This window comes from Salvia splendens, chromosome 11, assembly GCF_004379255.2.
Source record: "Salvia splendens isolate huo1 chromosome 11, SspV2, whole genome shotgun sequence".
In the NCBI taxonomy this organism is placed as follows: Eukaryota; Viridiplantae; Streptophyta; class Magnoliopsida; order Lamiales; family Lamiaceae; genus Salvia; species Salvia splendens.
Window position 1 is genome coordinate 23,336,652 of NC_056042.1, and position 26,580 is coordinate 23,363,231.

Genomic DNA, 26,580 nt, shown 5'->3' on the forward strand with positions numbered 1-26,580 from the left:
TTCATCCGAGCGTCTGGGTCAGTTCTAGGTAGTAGGCACTGTCTGCATCACCAACAAAGTGTGGATAGTCTAGGCACAAAAGTTGGGTTCAGTAAGCTACTCCATAGGCATATTATATTAACTGGAAATGATTCATCTCTAGGATTTATGTAGATAACATGAATGGAAGGAGCTCAATGTTTGTATGATTTCGATGGTGTTCTTTTTGTGGCTTGTCAGTTTGTCTCTTAGCTTATTGTGTGAAGTGTATGTGTCCCCCCTCCCCCTACGTGCGCATCTGTGCTCGCGAAGAAAAGAGTGAAAAGGAATTGGCATGCATGATTAGAATTGGCTTGCATTATTCTTAGAGGAGCTTAATGAAGTCTGCTACAGTTTAATAATACTTCATTAGTAAATTATCTATCACGCTCAGAGACCAGCACATTTCATTTCTTATGCCTAACAAACTCTTGTGTTTGTACGTGAAGTTTTATTTAATTGGACTCTATCATTGAGAACCTGGTTGATTAGTATATTCCAAGAAGATAACATTTCTTAAACCTGAAAATGGAGCAAGAATGCTGAGTTTTCCATATTGCTTTCTTTGCACAGATTCAGCTGCATGAACTAAGGCAAATATATTGCAAGCTTTTGTTAGCAGTTAGCACGGGTTCTCTATGGGTGAACGTAGAAAACGCAAATCATTGTGGACTGAGGAAGCAGAAACAAAACCTTTTACTGGAAATCATAGTTGGATAGGTAAAGACAAACATCCCAGTCATGATGGTGAACAAAATCATGAATTTCCTGCATCTGGATCTCATGGATTGCCGAAGTCCAGGTATCATTCTGGTCACCCATCTATGGAATCAATTCATGAAGACCCAGTTGATTGGATAAATGGTAGAGAGAATGCATATCAAGATATGGAAATATGTGGTGAAAATAATTATTACCAGGACATGTCTCCCGAGTTCAAATATAACCACTTACTTGAAGATGATCAAAGCCATTCTCGCAGGTACATCAGTATCTGTAATTCTAAGCTGTGTTAAGGGAAGCTTAATTCTTTACTGTGTTATCCATGTCACTTTTTTCGGTTAAGAGGTATCTGCGGCTGACCTCTCTCTTGTTACAGCTTATTTACCATGTTTTTGCTGGAATACTTTCTAATTGCAATGTAAAAAATTTTGCAGATTTACGATGAACCTTACCTTGTTTTTGGCTATACATAATAAGATTACGACATGTGGGTTGTTTTTTTCTGACCTCACTTCTAGTTTCTCTCAGTTTATAATTAACTCTAACTAATCTTTCCCTGCCACAATATAAGTAAGTTATGATGAAATGTTATTAAGTTCTTAGACAGTGATTTTTTTGGGGTATATAACAAAATAGGTTCTACCTTTAGTCATAAGTTGGCATATGTGGAGTGGAGTCTTATTTTAAAACTTCTTGAAAGGAAATAAGAATTGTGGTGCATTCCTTTCGTTGATCACACAGAATGCGCACGTTTGATTGTTTTCTTATTATTGTAGGTAGCAAGGAAGAGGTAGGAATAGAAGCAGGCGTCGAAGTAGGAGCTTGAGTAGGGTCAGGGAAAGGGAAAGAAGAAGGGGAGAGAGCAGAAGTGACAGCGATGCACAGGGTTGGACAAGAGGCCATAGCCCTTTAGGAGATTACAAACATCTAGCTTCTGGATCGAGTGACAGGAGATGTCAAATGAAGCTGATTTTGCTCCAGGAAGGGGCAGGAGAGACGATTTTAGCAAATATTTCCTACCAAAAAACACAAATCACAGGGATGGTGGCCTTGGGGGAAGGGACACATCAGAGAGTCGGAGAAGTAGGGAAGACCATGGAAATGATTCCAAACAGTCTTACAGCAGAGGTGCTCGGATTGAAAGTGATGCTTCTGATCCTTATCATGGAGAGAATGAGCAATTCCTAAACAACAGTCACCGTGCAGAAACTTTGTTAAGGGTAGTTGTAGGTGGGGAGACAATTGCAGATTTTCTCACCATATTGCTTCTGATGAAACCTGTGTTCAAGGTACGTAACGTTCCTCCTCAGATAAGGACCCTGAGCACCAACCTTACAGAAACAGGAACCCACTTTGTAAGTATTTTGCAGCAGGCAAGTGTGATCGGGATCGGGATAATTGCAAATTCTTTCATGAGGATCCCAATTTTAACCGTTTGGAGGGTAGACTGGGCAAAGTCAACAATGACCATAACTCACGTGACAATGACCGTAGCTCACATGACAAGGTGAACAAGAGGGATGGCCTGAGATGGGAATCATGTAATGAGGCAGCTGGAATCTCAAATCATATGAAACCTTCTGGGAGAGATATTGTTATAGAAAGCACTGTTGACAAAAGTAATGCAGGACAAAACAACAGAATGAGCCAAAGTTTGGGCAACGAGAAAGTAAATCGGGGGCTGCCACAACACACAAATAATTTAGTACCTGTACATCGTGCAGGAAATGGAAGTTATGGTGGAGATGCCGGTACTACTGAATCTGCTGTTGAGGAAAATATGATGGCCAAACAGGACGTTCTTGAGTTTCATGGTTCACAGTTGCAAAATCAGGATGGAAATACGATCAAATTGCAGGTAGACCAAAGGTTTCCCTTGAATGCTGGGCAGCAGAATGTTTCTCCTGTTTCACATATTCAGCATCAGAACCATGGAGTAGTAGAAAAGAATGTGGTAAATTCATTCCATTCCGACGTTATTAATGAGGTGAAAGACTCCAGAAATGGCACTGTTGGAGATTTTATCTCTGCACAAAACTTGCATCAAAATGGCAAAAGTGTACTTCTTGAGAGTTCATCTATTTCCAAGGAAGCTGGTAGCAAAGATATGCCAGCCTTGAATGGGGCTGAGATTCACCATGCTGCTAATTTGAATTTGTCTCAGATTCAGAAACTTCAAGATGCTATCCAAATGGCTGGAGTGTCGGACACAAACGCCATGTTGTCTTTTCCGAATTCTGTAATCAGTGAGCAGTCTGCTCAATGTACAAACACTCTTCTTTCTACTTCCCTTCAGCAGGTTGCTCCTGCTGAAGATATGCAACTCAATCGAGTTACAGTTTCTCATGATCCAATCAGTTCCGCGGAGAATGGAAGAAATAGTAATGAGCATGAAGAAGGCACTAAAATGCCATCAACAGATAATACAGAAACAGAACATTCTGGAAGGTCAACAGAACAGCAAGAGATGTCACATAAAAATGCAGAATGTGATGAAGTCAAAGGAGGCATGGGCGAGCAAACTAAGGGAGTTCAACTCAGTAAGCAATCTGAAACTTTGGACGACCATGGGAAAGCTGACGAGAGTATTGGTAACAAGGATGATAAAGGGACACGCCTGTTTAAAAATTCTCTGATAGAGTTTGTCAAAGACAAACTGAAGGAAGGCCGAATGAGCAGAGACGTTCTATTGTAAAAAAAGTGGTGGACAAAATAACAAGCTCTATTCAAACCGATCACGTTCCAAAGACACAAGAGAAAGTTGAGCAGTATCTCTCATTTTCTGAACCCAAAATCACCAAACTTGTACAGGTAAACTGTGTTATCCAATCAGTTCTAGTCGAGTCCACTAGTTTGTCAAAAGATTTCCTTGATATTTTTGTGCAGTGGTTCTACCTAATCTTCTTTTCCTCTGACTAAATATTGGTACAATCAGTTCGTATTCGTAATCTCAGCCTCCAAATCCCAGTCTTGTTACTTCCTCCACCTGAATATTAAACTTGGGTTTTGTGCGAAAATTGAGTTTATGCAACATTTTAATATTTTCCATCATGCTGACCTTGAGATCTCTTGTATTTCGTTGCTCACTTATCATCAATATATTTTTTGTATGTAATCGAGTAGTAGTTTTTGATTCCTAACGCTAACACAAACTTGTGTTCTCTCTACAGGCTTACGTGGACCGTTGTCTAAAGATTGATTCTTGAATCACTTTTTTTCCCTGTTCTTCTTCAGACCTTAGGTTGCACTAAGAAGTGTTCCATTATGCAGTTGTGCATTTATGTTACTTTTAGCGTAGTTTGTTAGGATTGTTTTTATTTTCTTACAACTTTTTTTGGATGTGTTTTGGAACTGCACAGCCCTTCTGAGAAACATTTTTGGAGCTCTGATCACTTTGTGTTGTTTAAGCATAATAGAACACTTTTTTTGCTATACTTCACTAGCTGGCTTGAAAAGGCTATTTATGGACTTAGCAAGCTTCAAGATCACTGGACCTTTGTCAAGTTCATTGGATTTGAATAGTGCTCTAACGAAAGTTGTGTGTATAAGAAAGTAAATGGAAATGTGGTATTCTTGTTACTCTACATAGATTACATCCTATTGATTGGCAATGACGAGAAGATGTATAACATGGTTATCATTGAGTTTGAGATGAAGGATTTCGGAGAAGCTAGGCACATCCTTGGGATCAAGGTCATTCGAGATCGCGGAACTTGGGAATTCTACATCAACATAGTGCTGAAACGTTTAGTATGGAAAAACTCAAGAAAGGTTTATCATTGCTTCATTATGGAATTGGTTATAGATGTGTCCTCAAGTAACATATGCTTTAGCAGTTTTAGTTCTCTAGACTTGATATTTGCTTTGTCGTATACATGGTTACAAGATATAAACAAATCTTGGTCGAGCACATTGGGCTGTTGTGAAGAACATTCTCGAGTATCAAAAAGGGACTAAAGGGTATATGTTGGTCTATTAGCTAGACAAGTTGTGCTTAATATATCGATTGGGATTTTCAAACTGATTGATCAAGGTTTAAGGAAATCAACATCTGGCTATATGTTCATCATATGAGGTGGAATCATTGCATGGAAGAGTGTGAACCCGAAATACATCGCGGATTCCACCATGGAAGTTGAATATGTGGTTGCATTTGAAGCCGCTAAGGAATCAGTATGGCTTAGAAACGCGTCCTATTGTAGCTAGACATAATTCTGAGTGTGTCTAAAGACCAAGAGTATTTCTCATGTTGTGTCACTGTCGTAGAAGCGTTTCATTTTGAGCACTCGTTTTAGAAAAATAATAATAAATAGTTAAAATGGAGAGAGAATAAAATAACACAGTAGTTATTATTTTATCCATTTAGCTTGGATGTAACACCGTAGTAATAATATTTATTGAACTCCTTGCCAATCTATCTTTTGTAAACCATTATATATACGTAATATAATAGTTTTTCGAATTTATTCATTTCATACACTAATTGAATTCATATACATATTCTTTTTTGTGTTTAACATTCGGAGATCTACATGATCTCTTCTCTGTCATCCTAAGCTTAGAGAGAAATTTATTAACATTAAAATGAGAAGAATTATATTTTTAGTCTTTACTCATTGCACTAATTTCACCCGTAGTCTCTATCTTTAAAAATATCACCGATATCTATGGTTATTGATATAATATTGCTATCCCTGATTATTAACATAATATTGTTCGAAGAACTTTTACATTTTTCTGGATCATAATGCCCGTCATACTATAAGAGTTATTTTTATCATTTTTTAGAGAGAACCATCACTTTGGTTTATCACAATATAAAGAGAGGCACATCCATATCTCCCTTCATCAACATTCCCAAACAAACTCAAATCATCATAATTTGAAAATGGCTGTTCATACCGTCTACATCGTGTTCGTCGTCTCATTCGGGTGGTTCTTCTTCCTGGCCTTCTGCCTACTAGCAATGTGGTACTTGTTGACTCGGAGGAAGGAGAAGAAGATGCAGGAGGCTGAAGTCATACGCCGCAACGAGCATGTGAGGGTGAAGGAAGATATCATGAAGGGGCCTACGGGAGCAGAGACCGTAGCTCTATCCATCGAAAAAGACGAGAGGTTTGAGGAAGATATCATCAAGAAGGAGAAGGAATTGAAAGGCAAACATATGCACTATGCTGATATTGAGAAAGGAGCTTCTTCTGCTTCTAACTGATTTTCTGCTTATTCATGTATGGTCAAATAATAATGACTGTTGTTTGTAATATATTTCCTGCTTCATTTATTCTATGCCAGTGCAGCCTGAAACCCGTGAACTGACCTGAATTACCCGCGAAATTTAGAGGGTTGTGATTAATAATGAAACGCGTTAGAACATAACTGTTGATACAAGTTTCGGTTACGTGCAATTAACATGACAAAGTTGAATCTACATTGACACCAAACAGAGGCTTCATTTGTCTATTTAAACTCCTCAAAGCTTTATAAACCTCCTTTCTCTGTGGATGGCTGGTGTCTTTAGCAACAAATTCATGAACACTTTCTCCCACGTGAATCGAGCTGCAGCCCGTAACTTTCTCCCTCCCCTGTTCTCGAGCAGCCACTCGAAAAATCGATGCCTCCTGCCACTGCCCAGCAGAAGAGCTCAAGTCTGTGATCAGCTTCAGATAATTGGCATTATTCGGCTCTTGTTCCAAAATCTTTGTGTTCAACAACTCCATCAAATCCCTATTCCCATGGAGTTTACAAGCAGATAACAGAGTTGCCCAAATCACTGAATTAGCCTCCAAATGCATACTCTCTGTAAACCTAATGGCTTCCTCTATCTTCCCTGCTCGAGCAAGAACGTCCACCATGCATCCGTAGTGCTCAATCCGCGCCTCAATTCCAAAATCCTGCACCATTCGGTTGAACAATGCCTTCCCTTCTTCGAGCAGCCCTCCATGGGTACAGGCTGAGAGCACCGCGATGAAGATCACATCATCGGGCTCCTGGCCTTCCGCACACATGGTGTCGAAGAGGTCTAGGGCTTCCCTGCAACGGCCATTTACTGCCAGCCCCGAGATCATCGTGGTCCAAGTGATGATGCATCTCCGGGGCATCTTGTGGAAGATGATCTCCGCGCTTTCTAGATCCCCACACTTGGCGAACATGTCTATCAGGGCGTTGCCTAGGGGAAGCGAGAGCTCGAATTTGTTCTTCCTCATGTATGATTCGATCCATCTCCCGTGTTCAAGCGAATTCGAGTGCGTGCAGGCAGATAGGATGCTGATCAGCGTCGTCTGATTGGGCATGCATCTGCCATCGACCAGCATTTCTTGGAAAACAGATAAAGCCTCGTCAAAAGCGCTGTTGCTAACACAGCCAGCGATCATAGCGTTCCACGAGATCACATTCTTCGACGGCATTTGGTCGAATACCATTCTCGCAGAGGCAATGTCGCCATTCGTCGCATAGCCCGAGACCATTGTCGTCCAAGAAGCTACGCTTCTCTCCGGCATCTGATCAAACAACTCCCTCGCCCTTCCCAACTCGCCTAGCTTGATGTAACCCGAGATCATCGTGTTCCAAGACACGCTATTCCTCTCGGGCATTCGCAGGAAAACCTCATCAGCCAGCTCCATCCTGCCTCCCTTCACGAGCCCCGAAACAACGGTGTTCCACGACACCAAATTCTTCTCCGGCATCGCCTCGAACAGCCTCATCGCGCAAGCTACCTCCCCGCAGCTCATGTACGCCCTAATCATCGTGTTCCACGAGACAACATCTCTCTCAGACATTTCATCGAACACCTTCACGACTACCCCCAAATCCGCCGCGCATTTACTGTAGAAATCCAGGAGATTGTTCATCACAAACACGCTACACGAATATCCGATCTTCAAAACATGACCGTGAACCGTCTCGCCGCATCGCAGCTTCTGAAACGACGCGAAGCAACTAAGCAGAAATGTGAAAGTGAAACTGTTTGCCAAAATGTCGGACTCTCGCAATCGGTTGAAAGCGACGGCTGCGATTTTGTGGGACTTTCCGATCGAGCACTTGATCAATGTATTGTGAAAGATGAGATTTGGAGTCGGCAAATCATTGAACAGTTTGAGAGCGTGATCGAAAGAGATCAAGTCCGAGGAAAGTGGCATGAGCTTGACTGCTAAAAAGTTGCTATGTTTTAATCCGTTGATGAGAATTTGAAGATGGATTTGTTTCAATTGGTTGGCTGTTTTACATTTCTGCAATATAATTCCCAGACGATGCTCCATTGATTTTCATGTGTGATGAAACAGCGCAATCAGGTTGAAGCAGATGAGGATCAAATGTTTCTATATGCTATTTTTACAGCCTTATTTATTTATTTATTACTTTTTCAACCACTTGTTTATCAGCGCAAAGACGAAAGCCAACACTGCTCTCGATGAGGCAAAACGCCGGTTGGTTTGATTCCATCAATAACTGCATCATCCACAGAAAACCTAAAGCCGCAATCTTGACATACATCCGCATGCGCCGCTGCTGCGGAGGCATTGTGATCCCAGCCGCCCCATTACTCCTCAAAGCCTGCGCTTCACTTTCTGTGCTTAATTTCGGGAAAGTTGTGCATTCTGAAATCATCAAGTCGGGAATTGAAATCAATGTGATGGTGGGGACATCGTTGGTCGACATGTACGCCAAATGTCGCGACATAGCGAGTGCACGCCAACTGTTCGACGAAATGCCTGAGAGAAATTTAATCTCCTGGAATACGATGATTGGGGGGTACATGTGGAATGGATACGCGGGAGCTGCTTCGGCCTTGTTTGCGATGATGAAGGAGAAGACGACGGTCACATGGAACACCATGATCATGGGGTACGCCAGAAATGGGGATATGGCTACGGCTAGGTTAGTTTTTAATGCTATGCCCGAGGGTTTGAAGACTGTGGTGACATGGACTTCGATGGTCAGCGTGTACTCCAGCAATGGGAATATGGAGGCGGCGAGGGAGGTGTTCGAGAAGATGGGAGCGAGGAATTTCTACGTGTGGTCGGTTATGATAAAAGGCTACTTCAAGAGAGGTGATGCGGTGAAGGCGAGAGAGATTTTTGATGGGATTAGTTTGAGGAACTTGGTGATCTGGAATTCGTTGATTTCTGGATATGCGCAGAATGGGATGTTTAGTGAAGTGATGGATGCTTTTACGAGGATGCAAGAAGATGGTTTTGAACCAAACGAGGTCACGGTTGTAGGTGTTCTTTCAGCTTGTGCTCAAGCAGGGATGTTGGATGTTGGCAGAGAGATTCATGAGAGGCTTCTTAACAGCAGGATTGAGTTGAACGAGTTCGTTGTTAACTCATTGGTCGACATGTATGCAAAATGTGGAGATCTAGGAACCGCTAGGCTGATCTTTGAGGAGGCGTTGGAAAAGAACTCTGCAACTTGGAATAGTTTGATAACTGGATTCGCCGTTCATGGCCGATGCAGGGAGGCCATCGAGCTCTTTACCAGAATGGAGGAGTCGAGCATGAGACCCGATGGCATCACATTCCTCTCTGTTCTTTCTGGGTGCGCGCATGGAGGTTTAGTCAAAGAGGGGTTGGAGTCATTCTCGAAGATGGAGAGATACGGAGTTAAACGCAGTGTGAAGCATTATGGGTGTCTCGTTGATCTTCTGGGACGAGCAGGGAGGCTTGAGGATGCGTTAAATCTAGTGAAGGGGATGCCCATGGAGCCAAGTGACGCGATCCTTGGGTCGCTGCTGGGGGCATGTAAAACCCACTCTGATACATATATGACAACAAAGGCGTTGGAGTTCATAAATGAGCATTCTCATCACTATAGGCTTCTGTCGAATATCTATGCAGCTTCTGAAAGATGGGAGATGGCTGAGAGAATGCGTGTCGCCTTTTCAGCTACAGAATGCGAGAAAATAACCGGATACAGTGTGCTCACGACTTAAGGCATTCGACATCAAGAATCTCTGTTTTATCATTCAACATCAAGAATCTCTGTCTTATCATTCAACATCAAGAATTCCAATGCTAGAAAACATACTCACAAAAGCAACTCTCAAGCATTCATTAGCCTTTCTTGTATAATAGATGTTGGAGGTTTGTGTCGATTACATGAGTTTCTGCATTAGACGACCCTAAATGAGTCGGCTATCTTCTTCAAGTCCTTGTAATGTTTCTTCCATTGGAGTCCTGGCAAGTGAGAACCAGATTTTTGTTAAAATCAGTTACTTGGAGAAGCCACATTTTGCAGTTGTAGGTTTGAAGTGGAGGCAACGAATTGATTTACCATTTCCTGTCACGTTGAACAGGTAGAGGCGGTTTCCTGCTGCCGTTGCTGTGATTATAACATGAGGTGGCTCCAACTCGAACTGGTAATACGTTCTTCCCTCGTGTTCTGCAACTTGAGAGCTCAAAACCTTTCCTTCAACATTCTCTCCAATCACCTCTGGCCCGAATGCACTTATGACCTTCTCTGGCGTCCCTATTCGATCTATTGTGGTGTTATCACCAAGATCTGCAAAATATGGCGAGATGATGATCAGCGCATCGTTTTTGCTTATGGCATCACATCTGATTTATGTGACTAACCATCTGCAAATCTCAGGACAGGCGCGACAATGACAAAAAGGCGTCCCTCTTTGGGGCTGGCGAACCTCAGGTCAATCTCCGTTCCTCCTAAATCAGCAATTGACACAGGAACCTGTCGGGCCAGACATAAGAGATTCTCGGAAGAATGTAGAAGGGATAACATGAAAGAATCTCACGATGTAACCTTTGATGGTCATATGTGAGGCATTGATGCTTACCTCATTCCATTCGGCTGGCGCAGGCACGGAGAATTTATACGGTATAATGGGACTCCAGCCGACGCCATGGCCACCGGACTTATCCTCTGGTCTTTGGTAAGTTCTCCAACCTGTCTGAGCATTTTCTTCATCTTAAGATTACATTTATTTCTCATGAAAAAGCTTCACTTTTTATCCACATTAGCCACTTATTTCAGCAATAACCAGTCTGATATACTGTTGCTTTTGAAAGTAATTACTTTGTGATATGATAAAATAAAATCAAACTTATAATTGAGTGTTTGATGGATTAGATGATTTCAAAATTAATCAGTCCATCAAAGTAAATGATAGATAAACCTATACTCCTATTAATTTTTAAATTCTCTTAGTTTATGTTGTGTATTATAAAACTACGAAACCAAGTTTTCACTGCTCTCGAGTTACAGACCAAACATGAGAACTCAGCCCAAAGACTAGTTTACTAGGAGAGATAGTCCATTTAATCTATATATCCTACACCAGTTGTTCTCACAACCGATGTGTGATTTGAGTCCGTAACACTCTCTGTCAGACACACACACACACACACACAAAGACAAAGATATGGAGTATGATTAAGTGAGTAACCTTGTTCATCAGGTTCGGAGAGGCCAGGAATTCTCCCAGCCAGAAGGCCCTGTTTAACTACTGCTAATCCATCGCCAGGAAATCCAAACGCTGCTGCAGATGAAAGTAGAGCAATCCCAGATGATATAGCTTCCCTTCGATTAATCACACCTCCAAATTCAACATTTTGAGTTTCTCCCCTTGTTTTGGAGTGAAGTTTTTGTTGAGATGGAGGGCAATTCCTCCAACAAAGGCTTGAAACAGTTTGCATAACTGTGCCCATTCCAATCTCTACGCCAAATAACGGTAGAGACAGATCAAAGATTTTAACTCTTCTTCTCCTCAATGTATGAATTTTGTCTAAAAAAATGTTTTTTTGTGAAGAATGGATAGTGGTTGAGCGATCTTTATTTATCTCATTTATTTTTGTCGTTTTGTTCGTGGGTTTTCATGAGCCATAAGTTAATGGCTGATTCTAGCATTTTTCAGAAATTTCTAAATCACTAAAACTGGCTCAGGATGAGCTTGGTCAAATTCAATGCAATCCAATAAATAACTTCGGATATTATATTTTACTCTATTTTCAAAAATTCTAAAATAATTGAATTATTTTTATTTTTAGCAAAAATTAATTCTCTCTTTTACTTTATTATTTTTTCATCTATCTTATTTTATTCTCTCTTATTTATTCATCATTTATTTAACACACTATTTTTAAACCGTTGTGCTGAAAAAAAAGTCTCAATTAATAAGAAACGGACTGTATATCAAATACGTACATGAAATTCTTGATAGGTGTTCCATTTTCTTTACAAAACCGGCCAAAATCAGTTCTGAAGCTCAATATCTAGCTACCGAGGTAAGCCCATTTTGGAGCTCAAATTGGAAAACGATGCTAATACACCCTAAAATTATGCTCGTTACCAGGAGTGTGCATTCGGGTTTCGGTTTGATTTTTACTAAAATCGAACCAAAATAAAAAAAAAAACCGAATTTAGTTCAAAATTCTAACCGAACCAAACCCGAAAAATCGAAATCGAAAAACCGAACTTAAAAAACCGAAAAACCCAAACAAAACCGAAAAAATAAATATGATATTAATATATACTGTCATCAATTGAGATTTTTTAGCCTAATTAAAAATTGAGATGCATTATCAGCCACTCATTTTTATTAAATGAGTGGTCCAGAATTTGCCACATGGAAAATATTTTTAGATTAATTAATTATGAAATGGCAGAATGATAATTTCATATTTTAATACCTCCTCCTACGCTGCCTCCGCCTCTCCGGCTCCTACGACGACTCCTCCGTCGAGTTCCAGCTCAAAATCTTAAGAGAAATTTGATGCACTATTTATTACTACTAAAAATACCTGCAAGCATACAGGGTAGATCTAGTATAGCTAAAGGTCAGTACCGGATATCGAATACAGGGAATAAGATTGCAACTGACTACCATATACTAAGCGTCATATACTATCTAGAGACACGTGATTTTTGGGTTGATTAATTAAACTAGACTGAAAGAAATAAACAAAAAAATGGAAAACATAAAAAGAAATAATACAAAGCAGGCTTAAGAATGTAGAATTTTAGGATCCAAAAACACAATCGACTTCCTTGAATTACGGTCTCCAGAGCTATTAAGTCGATCACAATTATAGATTAAACCCCCTCCCGAGGTGAGAAACCTGTAGATTAGGTGATAGGATTGAAGTCCCCTTCTAACCCTTAAACCCCTAACTCCTAAAAGCATATAAGATCAAAGACCTCACTCAAAACCTCAACTCTCCTGAGTTCTATTGAATTAAGGTGTGAATTATCCCTTTTTCCAAGTCAATTATTTCGTCTCCCGAGTACTCTAATCAACTCTAACATGTATTCAAGAGGTAGCTAATCAATTGAACATAGAAAGCACGAGATAAATCAAATAACTGCAAGAGCTAACAAGGAAAATCAATCGAATATCTATACCAAAAATTCTACAAAAGATGTTCTACTCATAGACAAGTAAAAACTACAATTAAAGTACGAGACATGAAAGAAATTGATAAAACCCAAGGTTGAATATTCAATCTTCAGTGTTCTCTTGCCTGGATCTACAGAGCTCCGCTCCAATGGAAGATGGATGAATTATGTGTGTATTATGGAATGGAAAGAGGTGTAGAGATGGAGAAGGATTGGAGCCTCTGAGATTAAGATTATGAATTAGGTTCAGAGGTATTTATAGGCTGGAAAAATGTTTATTTTTGATAAATTTCGTGCCCTACAAGAAATATGAGAGATTTGACTTCACAATATAATAACTTCTTCTCTTCCGTGAATTTCCACCTAATTTCCGCCAGATTTTGACTGCACTGCGCGATGTTTGTAAAATGGCCATAACTTTCTCCACAGAACTCTGATTTAGATGTTTAAGGTATCCACGCGAAGGTCTTTTGAAGACGAAGAGACTGGTATCTAGTAGGTGCTGATTGGACTTCAAAATCGCTTCCAGAATGGGCTCGAACAGAGGCTGCTGCACTTTGGCCTTTTTTCACCTTTTTCTATCTTTTTCTATCATTTATCAACAAACACGTCAAAAATACCAAATGTATAACATATGCAATTTAAGAACATAATTTGCATGATTGACATTTAAAACAAGTCAAATCTAGTCCTTAAAAACATGCAAAATCTGTGTTTGTCAACTCCCCAAACTTAATTATTTGTTTGTCCTCAAACAAAACAAGAGAAAAACTACTAAAGAAACACGGATGATAAGAACTAGACTTCATAGTTGCCTCAAAAATTGTAACAAGAAATGAAGAGTTTTGACAAGAATACAAATCAAATCAAGCAAAGCTTATTAGTGCATTTCCATTACTAGCTCGTTGATCACCTTGAAGTACATGCGCTCACAAGTGTTTAGAATGTGTTTATCACTCACTCTCAAAGTGTATAAGGTAAAGAATATATGCTCTCAGATCATGCAACATGCAAAGTTTACCATAGGCTTGCTCGATGTCTAATCCCTCATCTACTTTATGTGATTAAAATCAAAAATCCGAAAGGTCTTTATTTTCAGTTATAATGTAGGCTCTTTGGTAAGGTGAGGAAATATGGCTAAAAAGTGACTAATCCCAAACTTAGCAAAAGTGATCAATTTCTACTACATCAAACATAGCACTGCACCAATAATTCGAATCTTAGTAAATTCTAGACTTTGTCTAAATTTCTTCTCACTTCCCAAATTCCTTTGATTTTTTTTTCTTTTCATTTTGTTTTCTTTTGTACATTTTTTTTCTTTCTATGCACAACCAATTATCTCATTCAAACCACAAATGTCTATGTACTTTTCACAAGTAAGCACACTACTTTTCTTTCTACCTTATCTCTCCAACTCTTTTCATAAGATATGAACTAACTTTCTCCAAGAGTGTATGAATATTCCCCCTTATTTAGCTTCCAAAGAAAAAGGCTTTAAAGGCTCAAAATGGCTAGATAGGGAAAAATATTTTGAGTAAGGTCAATAATTTGGATATATAAAGTAGCTAAGAAGGATGGCCTAACGTCCTCTTTTATCATTTAAACACTTTGCAGACTTAAGCAGACTAGGAGCAAGTTCTAGAAACAAATACATGAATACAGATAAATCACACAAGAAAGAAATTTATGGCTCAAGTCTCACAGGATATAAGCAAGATTCAAGGTAAACAAGCACTTCATTATTTATGCACATTTTCACTAAACCTTCAAATCAATGCATCAAGTCAACTCAATCAACACATAAACGAACTTTTAATCATAGGCAACTCAGTCTGATGTTCCTAAACATGAGTATTTCTAAATTTTCTATGTTATGGTCATGACAAGATTCACCTCGGGATTATTAAAAAAAAACTAACAAAAATAAGCAAAAACAACTAAACTCACGGTCCACCACTTCATCCCCCCAAACTTATTCAAAACCAAGTTAAGAATAAGTTTGAAAAGTCGGTGGAGATGTGAGTAAACTAAGAAAACAAATCAAACTAAATAAAAAAAGATACCAATGTTGGGTTGCCTCCCAACAAGCGCTTGGTTAACGTCTTTAGCTTGACGTTCTTTGAGTCTCATAAAATATCCCCCATTCTCGGGATTTTCCTTGGGATGCCTTATGTACCTACAATTTCGCAATGTGAGCATAGAATGAAGAAAATTATAGTAGAGTACAATGCATAACATGTGGCAATCCCCTAAACTTTAATCATATCAAGGCATAAAATATGCAAATCAAATTATTTACCTTAACATGATCATTTTTCATCCCCCGTAATATTCTCTATCCCCCAATTAATTGCAAAAATTTTCAACAATAGACCAAGATCACGCAAAACAATTTAAGCTCCTAAAAACACAATTCATGCAAGATAAAATAGCCTCGCAATGCTATGAACATGAACTATGTGTATCAACAATTAAGCCAAAGTGATATTCAATTTTCATCCACCAAAGACCAAACATACCCAAGCACACCCTACAACTACTTCTTGCAAATATCCAAAACTCACAAATTCACCAAAAATAAATCCAAATTAAATCGTTACTCATCAAACTCTTATCCAAACTCCCAATATATATATCAACAACAAAGTCATTTAATGAAAGAGTTCAAGATCAAAGCCCAGAAATTAAAAGAGAACGTACCTTGTGTTGATTGACAGCTAAGCACATGAATAATTGGTAGAGTACAAAGAATTTGCTTAAGTGATGTGAATTTGAAGTGTGTGGGTGATTTACGTGGAGAAAATAAAATAAAAATAGAGGGAAGGAGGTTCTAGTTTTTCTCTTTTTTAAAGATTTTCTTTAAGAAAAAAAAACGAAGAATAAGAAGTAAAAAAAAAGAAAAAAAGGAAAAATTCAAACGGGAAAAGAAAAAAAAATTTAAAGAAAAGAATTTTTTATTTTATTTTATTTAACTTAAGCTCTACGGAGGAGAAAACCAACGGTAAAAAAATAACAAAAACAAGAGAGCAAGCATATTTTATATCTCACCCACACTCTACGGAGTATATCAAATGTTGTAGCAGATAATTGCATCTTCCATAGGAGCGCAGAGTAATCCACTGTTGTGCTTCGTGCTCCTTGCAAAACAAATAAAATAAAACAATTAAAACAAAACTATACAAAATATTACACTCCAAATTAGTATTATCAACCGTTCTACAATATCAGCTTAAAGCTATAATATTCCCCGGCAACGGCGCCAAAAACTTGATGCACTATTTATTAGCACTAAAAATACCTGCAAGCATACATGGTAGATCTAGTATAGCTAAAGGTCAGTACCGGATATCGAACACAGGGAATAAGATTGCAACTGACTACCATATACTAAGCGTCATATACTATCTAGAGACACGTGATTTTTGGGTTGATTAATTAAACTAGACTGAAAGAAATAAACAAAAAAATGGAAAACATAAAAAGAAATAATACAAAGCAGGCTTAAGAATGTAGAATTTTAGGATCCAAAAACACAATCGACTTCCTTGAATTACGGTCTCCAGAGCTATTAAGTCGATCACAATTATAGATTAAACCCCCTCCCGAGGTGAGAAACCTGTAGATTAGGTGATAGGATTGAAGTCCCCTTCTAACCCTTAAACCCCTAACTCCTAAAAGCATATAAGGTCAAAGACCTCACTCAAAACCTCAACTCTCCCGAGTTCTATTGAATTAAGGTGTGAAGTATTCCTTTTTCCAAGTCAATTATTTCGTCTCCCGAGTACTCTAATCAACTCTAACATGTATTCAAGAGGTAGCTAATCAATTGAACATAGAAAGCACGAGATAAATCAAATAACTGCAAGAGCTAACAAGGAAAATCAATCGAATATCTATACAAAAAATTCTACAAAAGATGTTCTACTCATAGACAAGTAAAAACTACAATTAAAGTACGAGACATGAAAGAAATTGATAAAACCCAAGGTTGAATATTCAATCTTCAGTGTTCTCTTGCCTGGATCTACTGAGCTCCGCTCCAATGGAAGATGGATGAATTATGTGTGTATTATGGAATGGAAAGAGGTGTAGAGATGGAGAAGGATTGGAGGCTCTGAGATTAAGATTATGAATTAGGTTCAGAGGTATTTATAGGCTGGAAAAAGGTTTATTTTTGATAAATTTCGTGCCCTACAAGAAATAGGAGAGATTTGGCTTCACAATATAATAATTTCTTTTCTTCCGTGAATTTCCGCCTAATTTCCGCCAGATTTTGATTGCACTGCGCGATGTTTGTAAAATGGCCATAACTTTCTCCACAGAACTATGATTTAGATGTTTAAGGTATCCACGCGAAGGTCTTTCGAAGACGAAGAGACTGGTATCTAGTAGGTGCTGATTGGACTTCAAAATCGCTTTCAGAATGGGCTCGAACAGAGGCTGCTGCACTTTGGCCTTTTTTTTCACTTTTTTCTATCTTTTTCTATCATTTATCAACAAACACGTCAAAAATACCAAATGTATAACATATGCAATTTAAGAACATAATTTGCATGATTGACATTTAAAACAAGTCAAATTTAGTCCTTAAAAACATGCAAAATCTGTGTTTGTCAAAATCCGGCCTCGGCGGCCGCACGCATCTCCCCGAGGCCATCCTCATGATCCCTCCCTCCCCCACCTTGAAGGCCGCCAGGGAAGAAACAGAGCAATCTATATTCGGCGCCTTCGATTCCTTGCTAGCCAACACCAAATTCAACCCAAAGGACATCGACATCCTCGTCGTGAACTCCAGCCTTTTCAACCCCACTCCGTCGCTGTCCGCTGTCATCGTCAACAAATACAAGCTCAGGGGCAACATCAAGACCTTCAATTTACGGTTTGGATTATCAATTGTGTTGGATGTGAGCTGGATTGGGGAATCAAGCTTAATCATAATCCACTCTAGGTGTTTGGTGATATTCCTCACTTGGGAATTGGTTGCTAAGAGTTAGATTCAAGATTTAGATATCTCCCTTTTTTAATGTCAACTACGCACATATAATGTCAACTACATATACAATTCATGTCAACTACAAACATATAATGTCAACTATATATACAATTCATGTCAACTACACACATATAATGTCAACTATGTGTACAATCCATGTCAATTACATATATAATCCATGTCAACTACATACATATAATGTCAACTACATATATCTACATATATTATATGTAAAACGTTGTTGTTGACATAAATAATATAGGTCGTTGACATGAAAATATTTGTTGTTGACATTAATTATTTGTAAAATGTTGTTGTTGACATAATAGTTGACATAAATAACGTTTGTTGTTGACATCGTAGTTGATATAATGTCTCTATAGTTGACATCGCGCAAAAATGACAATTATGCCCACTAGTTGACATCGCGCGAAAATTGTGAATGAGTGGCTAAAAATGCATCTTAGTTCTCAATTAGGCCCAAAAATCTCAACCTAACAGGACCCTTCATATATATAATTTATTTTATTTTATATATACTAATAGAATATTTATATATAATATAAAATTAATAATACATATAATATATATTATATAGTAGAATATATTAAAAGAATATATTATATAATACTATAATATATTAAATTAATAGAATACATATATTTCGGTTTTTCAGTTTTTTTCTTAGCCCGAACCGAACATAACCAAAAACCCGATATTTTTGTATTTTCAAAACCGAATCGAACCGAAAAATCGAAAAAACCAAATCGAATTTTAAAATTTCATTTGGTTCTGTTCGGATATTCGGTTTCCTATTTTTTTCCTCACCCCTACTCACTAGTCACTCCTAGACTTTTGAAAAATGACACTAAAAATAATAAATTTTCATAAATTGAAAAACTATCTCCCTCTTATTGTTAGAGACCAAACACTCATTCTGAAAGACTTTTCGATTGATAGTTCATTTAGTCTATAAACTTCATATCAATTATTTTTACGATCGATGTGTGACATTACATGATTAGTTTAGGTATTTTTTGGTTTATCTTTTCTTGTGTTTCCCTGCTAGGTATTTTTTGGTTTATCTTTTCTTGTGTTTCCCTTTGTTCCATAATATATGACATACTTGGAGAATGACATGAGATTTTAGAAAATACTCCCTTCGTCCCATTAAATATGCAACATTTGAGAATCCGTACGGAATTTTATGTAGTGTTGTTTTGTGTGTTAATGAAGAGAGAGAAAAGTAAAAGAGATGAAAAAGTAGAGATATAGTTGTTTCCATTTTAGGAAACGTTTCATTTTCAATGGGACAATCCAAAAATGAAAACGTTTCATATTTAACGAGACAGAGGGAGTATTGTTTTGTGTGTTACGTGAAGACAGAAAATAGTACATTTATATTAATGTGAGAGATAGTTTTTTCCGTAAAAGGAAATGTGACATCTTTTATGGGACAAACTAAAAAGAAAAGCGTGACATATATTATGAGACGGAGAAAATAGTATTTTTCCCATCATACGAAAGAGTAAAGGCCAAAACTAGTACTCAACATATGTCCATTTTGTGATTTTGGTCATAGACATTATCTTTTAAATTTTTGGATCCCAAATATTTCAACTCGGATTACAATCGGTCCAAAGTTAACTATTCCGTCAAATTTTAATGGTCAATGTTTTTAATCTCGATTTTGACCAAATTAAGCGGTTAAATAACACAACAAAATTTAGCAACGGAACAAATCCGTCACTAATTACGAGATTCCAAAACTTTGTTCTCCCTCAATTTAATACTCTAAAAAGTGAGAATGCAAATGATACAATCATAAAATGCTAGACGTAAAAAGTGAAATATTTTGAAAGATTGGAGTAAAATTGACAAAATCACTAACAGACTTTATGAATAGCTAGAACATTACATACAAATATTATAAATGAAGATCAATATTATATTGCAAATCCTCTACTCCAATATTTTTGCTCCTCCAATCATCACTTGTCTGTGCACGTACGATTCTACTTTACTCGTAGGAAAAATTTCCATTTTCTGCAATAACTACCAATAAATCATTATAGAAATGATCAAATTCATTTTTGCCCTTCCAATTATCACCTCTTGTGGCATGTTTCTACTCGTTACTCGTTATTATAGTAGAAGAACTTTCTATTTTCTGCAATAACATCAATCAATTATATTAGAAATTATTAGATTCACAAATGCATATACCCATTAATCAAGATCGAGCTAGAAAGATTTAAACACACACATAACACAACAAAGACATATGATGGCAGAAGGAAATTAAAAAGTATTTACCCTTAAGACTATTCTCGAAGCTTCCTCGGGTGTATGAATTTTTATTACATTTTTAGAACTGCCTTCTGTTACACCAAGAAAAAACATAAATTGATAAAAGGTTAATACTTATTACATAATACCAAAAATGTTTGTATAAAAAAATTTGGACACAAACCTTGCTCGTTTCTTTTTTGCCAAATTAATTTTATCTTCCATGTCGCCTAAAAACTATTGTTACCTTTAGTATCTTATTCAATGCTGAAAAGAATGATTTTAATTTAAGAATCGAAAAACAATCAAAGAATCGAAAACACAACTATGGATAATTTCAATTGACAAAACCTAAAACACAGTATTTTAGGTTCTTCAATGAAATTATTCTTGCTAGCATTGAATGGAATGCTTCAAAAATGTGTTTTCAAATTTCTTATGTTGAAAACTTAATTGATATGAGGTTGGCCAAAAAGAGGTTGGAGTGAGTCAGTGAGTTAATGTAATGTGATGGTATTACTTGAGTTCTTAAATTCTCTAAATTCTATCTCACATCAACTTGGTGATGATCCTGGCTCCTCTATATAAATACGGATAACCTTCCCCCTTATATGGTATCAGAGCAGGCCCAAGTCGATGATGGTTTTCTCTTTTACTCTTATCTACCTCACGAGTGGAAGACCGATGTCCTTTCCGACCCACATCGATGATGGTTCTCTTATCTCATGCATTGCCTACCCACGTGATGGAAGACCGATGTCCTTTCCGGCCCACACGTGAGAGGGCGTGTTAAATTCTCTAAATTCTATCCCACATCGACTTAGTGATGATCATAGCTCCTCTATATAAGTGTGGATAACCCTCCCCTTATAAGGCCTTTTAAGGGGTGAGTGACCCATTTCTAATAGGAGTGTTTGAATTTATAGATTCCGAGAGGAGTAAACGATGAAACGTGGCATAAAAAATGAGTGCTTAAGTATACGCGTGTCAATTAAAGTATATACGCGTGTCAATTAAAGTATATGAATATTCAATCTTTATATATAAATTTGCATAGTTTCTTGTCATTCATGATAAAATTGAAATATGAGTAATATTTTGAAAATATTCAAGCATGTGACATTAGCTATTTAATCCTTGTATATTTTTTTATTATTAATAATAGTATCTGAAATTAAGACAATGTAAATTTATAAATTAATACTGCAAAATTGGGATACTACCATAATAAATAAAATCGATTGATAAATCAAGGTAAAAAACAAATAAAAAATAGTGGAAATAGAAAACATAGAAAAATACCTGAAAATGAGTTTTATAAGGAAGAAAGGGTCTCATTTTATTATTTTCATATTAATTAATGCAGATAATAATAAATATGTAGTATATTATAAAAAAATTAGAAAGTGTAAATAATGACAAAATTTTAATTACGTATGAAGTATTAGAATTTATTAGAAAATTACATAAGAAGCTGTTGACAAAAATGTGGCAGAAATCACTTGTCAACAATATAATAGAGTGACAAAAATGCTATTTTAGGGTCTGAGGGTATTTTGGTCCGAAAAATATGATTCATGATTTTATTTAACGTTAGGGTCCTCTGGTGTTATTTTTTTTGTTACGGACCTGCAGTGTCACAAACAGAAAAGTTATGAACTTTTGAGGTAGTTCACTCTTTAAATAATGAACTTTAGTCAAATTTGGTCTGTCTTATATAGTTTAAAATCTAAATATTAAATCATTAAATTCCATTTTTTCTTAATTGTCTCTTTTATATTCCATTTGTCCTATAAAAATAGAGACTTTTTTTCATTTTTGTCCATCCCATAAAAATAATCCACTTCTCTTTATAATAACTTTTTTCTCTCTCTAATGAGGTGGGTCTCATTCTCCTCTAACAATACTTCAATTACTCTTTCTTTCTATCTCTCTCTTACTTTACCAATTATGCATTAAAATCCGTATAATCCAAAAGTCTCTATTTTTATGGAACGGGTGGAGTATACAAAATGGCGTCTTTTGATCATGCTCAAAATGATATTTTTTCATTAAAATAAAAAAATAAAAAAGAAAGGAAAATAAAGAAGAGATATTTATTTTTAATGAAATATGTCATTTTGAATATCGTTAAAAGATGATATTTTGCATACATATGAGACAATTGTGAAAATTTGAAACTTAATCATATAATATTCAAATTTATGACATTAATTAGTTTATCATTTCCGGCCTTTTTTACCATAAAATAAAATCCCTTTCTACCCAATAAGGCCGATACTTCGGATCCGGCTTGAACGAAACGGAAGATATTGTCGATAAATAGAAGTACGTGACCCAAGAAATTGACAAACTTGTAAATGATTAAGGTTTTAATGTGAAATTGGTAAAGTAAGATAGTGAGAGAAAAAATAAGAGAGGGAAGAAAAAGGCACTGAAATGAATGTCAGTGGATTGTGGGTTTCACATAATAAATGATGTATAAGATTATTATTTGTTGAAAAACTTTCCATATTTAGACTTTATCTAATTTTAGGGAACGGCTTCAAACGGGTAAACTAGTCTATTTTTTAGGGACGTAGGGAGTATGTGTTTGAAAAGTAGTAGTACTCTCTTCATCTCTTCATCTCACCTAATGTGAGACATTTTTCATTTTGGGAAGTATCACTTAATGTGATACTGCATTTTTAATAATGAAACATCATTCTCTCTAGTTATTTCTCTCGCATAATTTATTCTCTCTCCGCCTAATACATTAAAGCGTTAGCACATAAAATGATACAATTATTAAATAATAAAGATAAAATTAAATTTTATGAAGATTGGGGTTAAATTGATAAAAATAAATCTTGGTCCAATTATAAACCCAACCAAAAAATACAAACATTATTATTATAATCAGCACACTATTACAATGTATATGGTGCAAATCGTCTTCTCTAGTCTCATCCAATTATCACTTCTTGTTGCATGATTGTTCTTTATTCATTAATATTATACTAGGAGAACTTTCAATTTATTGTAGAGAATGATCAAATTTATTTTTGCTCCTCCAATGATCACCTCTTGTCGCATGACTCCACTTTATTTGTTATAGTAGAGGAACTTCCCATTTTCTGCAACAATCAATTATTGTAGAATTTATCAGATTCAAAAATGCATGTACCTCATTAATCAAGATCAAGCTAGAAATTAATATTCAGACACACACATAAAACAACATATGGCAAGAGAAAGAAATCAAAGATTATTTACCCCTAAGAATATTCTCGATGCTTCCTCAGGTGTATGATTTTTTATCACATTTAGAGCAGCCTTCTATTACACCAAGAAATTAAAAACATAAACCGAAAAAAATTAATTTACAAAATAATATTATGAAATTTATTGGTGATGAAAAGCACAAACCCTAAAGGCTTCAAGCTCAGATGCACTCATTGTTTTCGGTTCGTCGCCGTCAAGCAGTGAAGGATCAACGGGGGCTGTTTGTTTGTCCATTTTTTTCGAAAAAAATAAATGAAATTAATCGAGGTGAGGATGAAAGATGTGTGTGTTGGTTTAATTTAAGGTATAATTTCATTATTTATAGAGAGATGAAAAAATGTGGCCAAAAATATGTAATTACGCCTGTCAATATGCATGGTGATGGTTGAGGGTTGGGATCATATTTCTTATCTCAAATTAACTTGAGTTTGCCACTAATATAAATGCAGATAGACATATACAGGTAGGTATGATTCTAAAAAACGTTAGTAGTATTATTTAATTCAAAATTGCATTTATTGCATATATTAAAAAGATGATTTTTCTAGCTTAAATTCCAATGCTCAACTACCCTTTCATTTGAAAAAACGTGCAGTGATATTTACAGAACAAAAATAGACCAACATATACTCCATAAAAAAATGTGCAATGAATTATTATAAAGCAAGCTAATACATAAAAAAATGTTAAATAATAAAAATAAGAGGAGTGATATACTTGCATAATAACCACTCCATATACAAAAATTGGGGTAATTTAGTCTTCTTAATTTATAATTTCTAAAATCAGATATTGGTTTATCTATCAATATCTAAAGGGACAGTTTTTGTGAAACTTTTTTTAATGACGATTTTGGCCTTTTTGGCGGGAAATTTGGTAGAATGACTGATGTATTTTGACGTTTTTTTTTTTTTGCATTTTTAACCTGTTTACTAGATTGATTGTATTTTTTTGTGAAAAGTAGTGTAGAGGCAGATCTATACACTGCCATTTTGAGGGCTACTTTGTAGAGGCGCACGAGTTACAATATTTGATATTACATATACATATAACTATTAAATATAACACAAAAAATCCTAACAATGAATAAAATGGTTTAATAGAATCTGTATTGAGAATTAATCTTATTGCTGCAATCCATACCTGAAAAATGAAATACATCATTAGTTAAAATCCAAGCAAATGTTTAGATATAGTATCACTACTTTATCTAAGCAAATTATCATATATAGTATCACTACTACTCTAAGCATTCCAACTTACATTTTGGTGGCTATTTGTATTAAATATTGAATTTATTAAAAGGATGTATGACAAGTTTCAGAATCAGCTGGAATGTTTAAGTTTTATTTACCTCAAGTCATTAAAGTAAATTATATATGAAGACATTTGACAGAATAAGTTAATTTCATTTATGGTCTATATATCTACAAATGTGTTATTAAGTATTTGGACAGGCTCTCGTTCTTTACTTATGTTGGTGTGTGAATGTGTAGATATGGACGGGGGAATGAAATTAGTATGTACATTATATCTAATCATAATATCTATTATAAACTTCTGTTGAATGCTCTCTTTCTTTAGTTATGTTGGTGTGTGAATGTGTAGATATGGACAGGTTCAATTTTATTAGTATGTACATTATATCTAATCATAATATCTACTATAAACTTATGTTGAATATATACCTTATGAATTCATATCTAAATCCATGTCAAAGTATTAGTAGAGATAATAAATTGAATATATGGCATACCTTGTGTATGGCTTTTTCCTCTATTCCTCCTATTTTGTGGTTCTGTTGTGGACCATAATAGGTGCCATGCTTGAAGCAGTCCTCTGCAGCTGTATAAAATGATTGTGTCTTTAGGTTCTGTTATAGAATGGTCTCTCCATTTCTTGCTATAGGAGAGGCGGCTCATGTCTTTAGGGTTTTATTTAAAACCATTGGTATTCCTACAATTAATGCTGTTGTTAAATAATGCAGAAATCTAAAATAAGCTATTTAATATTAGAGTTGATTCGGCCCATATATTGAATATCCAATTGCATTTATGTTTTAAGATTTCCCTATATTGCAATTAATAAGGGGCCGTTTATTGGGAATCTGCAGCCTTTTCTAGGTAGTGCATGCCTTAATTCAATATGTTTAAAATATCTCTAAATAGGTAATTTTCATAATGATATATGTAAACAATATTAAAATGGATATTTATTATTTCCTATTAGTACATGTGAAGGGTTTTTCTCATCATTATGTTTTTTTAGGCAGTGGGCTTCTTTCTACACGCCATTTCTTTCCTGATTATCTCTATAAATACCCATTTCTGTTCAAAACCCTTCAAGCCATTCCATTCACTTCATCATTTCTGCTTATTCAGATTTTAGGTAGCTCTCAAAACTTTTAAGCTGCTATTTCTCAAGTTGTGTCCATTCAGAGTTTAATCACTTACATAAATTGTTTGTTATACATTTATTATTTCTGTTTTTACATGGATCCAATTATTATTTATTAGCATTATATATGCTGAGAGGTCTAACCTGTGTTTATTGCTTTGTTTCCCTCCTTTGTTGTCACTTTAATGGTCCTTCATTTCACACCTTATAAGCTGTCGAAATAAATAGAATGAGTTTTAGACAGAAAATATATATCAACATATACAGTGTGATATGTGTTCAGCATTTGTGACTACTCTTTTATACACTTTTTGGCAGGAGATATTATTAGAAGTTTTATATAAAAATAGTGTTTCATTACCTATATTTGTAGCTTTCATTTTATGGCCTCCCTCATGCATTGCTAATGGGGTATAAGATACCTGCAGAACAGTGTAAAAGAGTGTTAAATAATAGCTTTGTATCAGTTGTTGAAGTCATTACCTATATATGTAGCTTTCATTTTAGGACCTCCTTCATGCATTGCTGATGGATTATAAGATATCTGC

At 36.0% G+C, this 26,580-nt stretch overlaps 3 protein-coding genes and 1 pseudogene across 4 annotated transcripts; 2 read left to right on the forward strand and 2 right to left on the reverse strand.

Annotated features, from left to right (window-relative positions):
- The first annotated feature begins 656 nt into the window (after positions 1-656).
- LOC121754617 lies at positions 657-3,947 on the forward strand (annotated as a pseudogene).
- Positions 3,948-6,054: 2,107 nt separating this feature from the next.
- On the reverse strand, positions 6,055-7,997 carry LOC121756291 (pentatricopeptide repeat-containing protein At3g29230-like). The gene has a single exon (XM_042151795.1). It carries the CDS (start codon positions 7,995-7,997, stop codon positions 6,147-6,149), a length of 1,851 nt encoding a protein of 616 aa, XP_042007729.1. The 3' UTR covers positions 6,055-6,146.
- LOC121756292 (pentatricopeptide repeat-containing protein At3g21470-like) lies at positions 7,925-9,680 on the forward strand. Its single transcript, XM_042151797.1, has 2 exons — positions 7,925-8,030; positions 8,121-9,680. Exons 1-2 carry the CDS (start codon positions 8,006-8,008, stop codon positions 9,668-9,670), a joined length of 1,575 nt encoding a protein of 524 aa, XP_042007731.1. The 5' UTR covers positions 7,925-8,005; the 3' UTR covers positions 9,671-9,680.
- A 1-nt stretch (position 9,681) lies between these two features.
- LOC121756293 (psbP domain-containing protein 4, chloroplastic-like) lies at positions 9,682-11,500 on the reverse strand. Of its 2 annotated transcripts, none has more exons than XM_042151798.1 (5): positions 11,141-11,500; positions 10,532-10,641; positions 10,314-10,425; positions 10,012-10,239; positions 9,682-9,914 (listed from the first exon to the last, which is right to left on the reverse strand). In XM_042151798.1, the coding sequence occupies exons 1-5, from the start codon at positions 11,400-11,402 to the stop codon at positions 9,850-9,852; spliced, it is 777 nt and encodes a 258-aa protein (XP_042007732.1). In that variant the 5' UTR covers positions 11,403-11,500; the 3' UTR covers positions 9,682-9,849. The 2 variants fall into 2 exon arrangements, with proteins under 2 accessions (XP_042007732.1, XP_042007733.1); XM_042151799.1 differs by having other exon boundaries at positions 10,532-10,645; positions 11,141-11,279.
- Between the last annotated feature and the right edge of the window lie 15,080 nt (positions 11,501-26,580).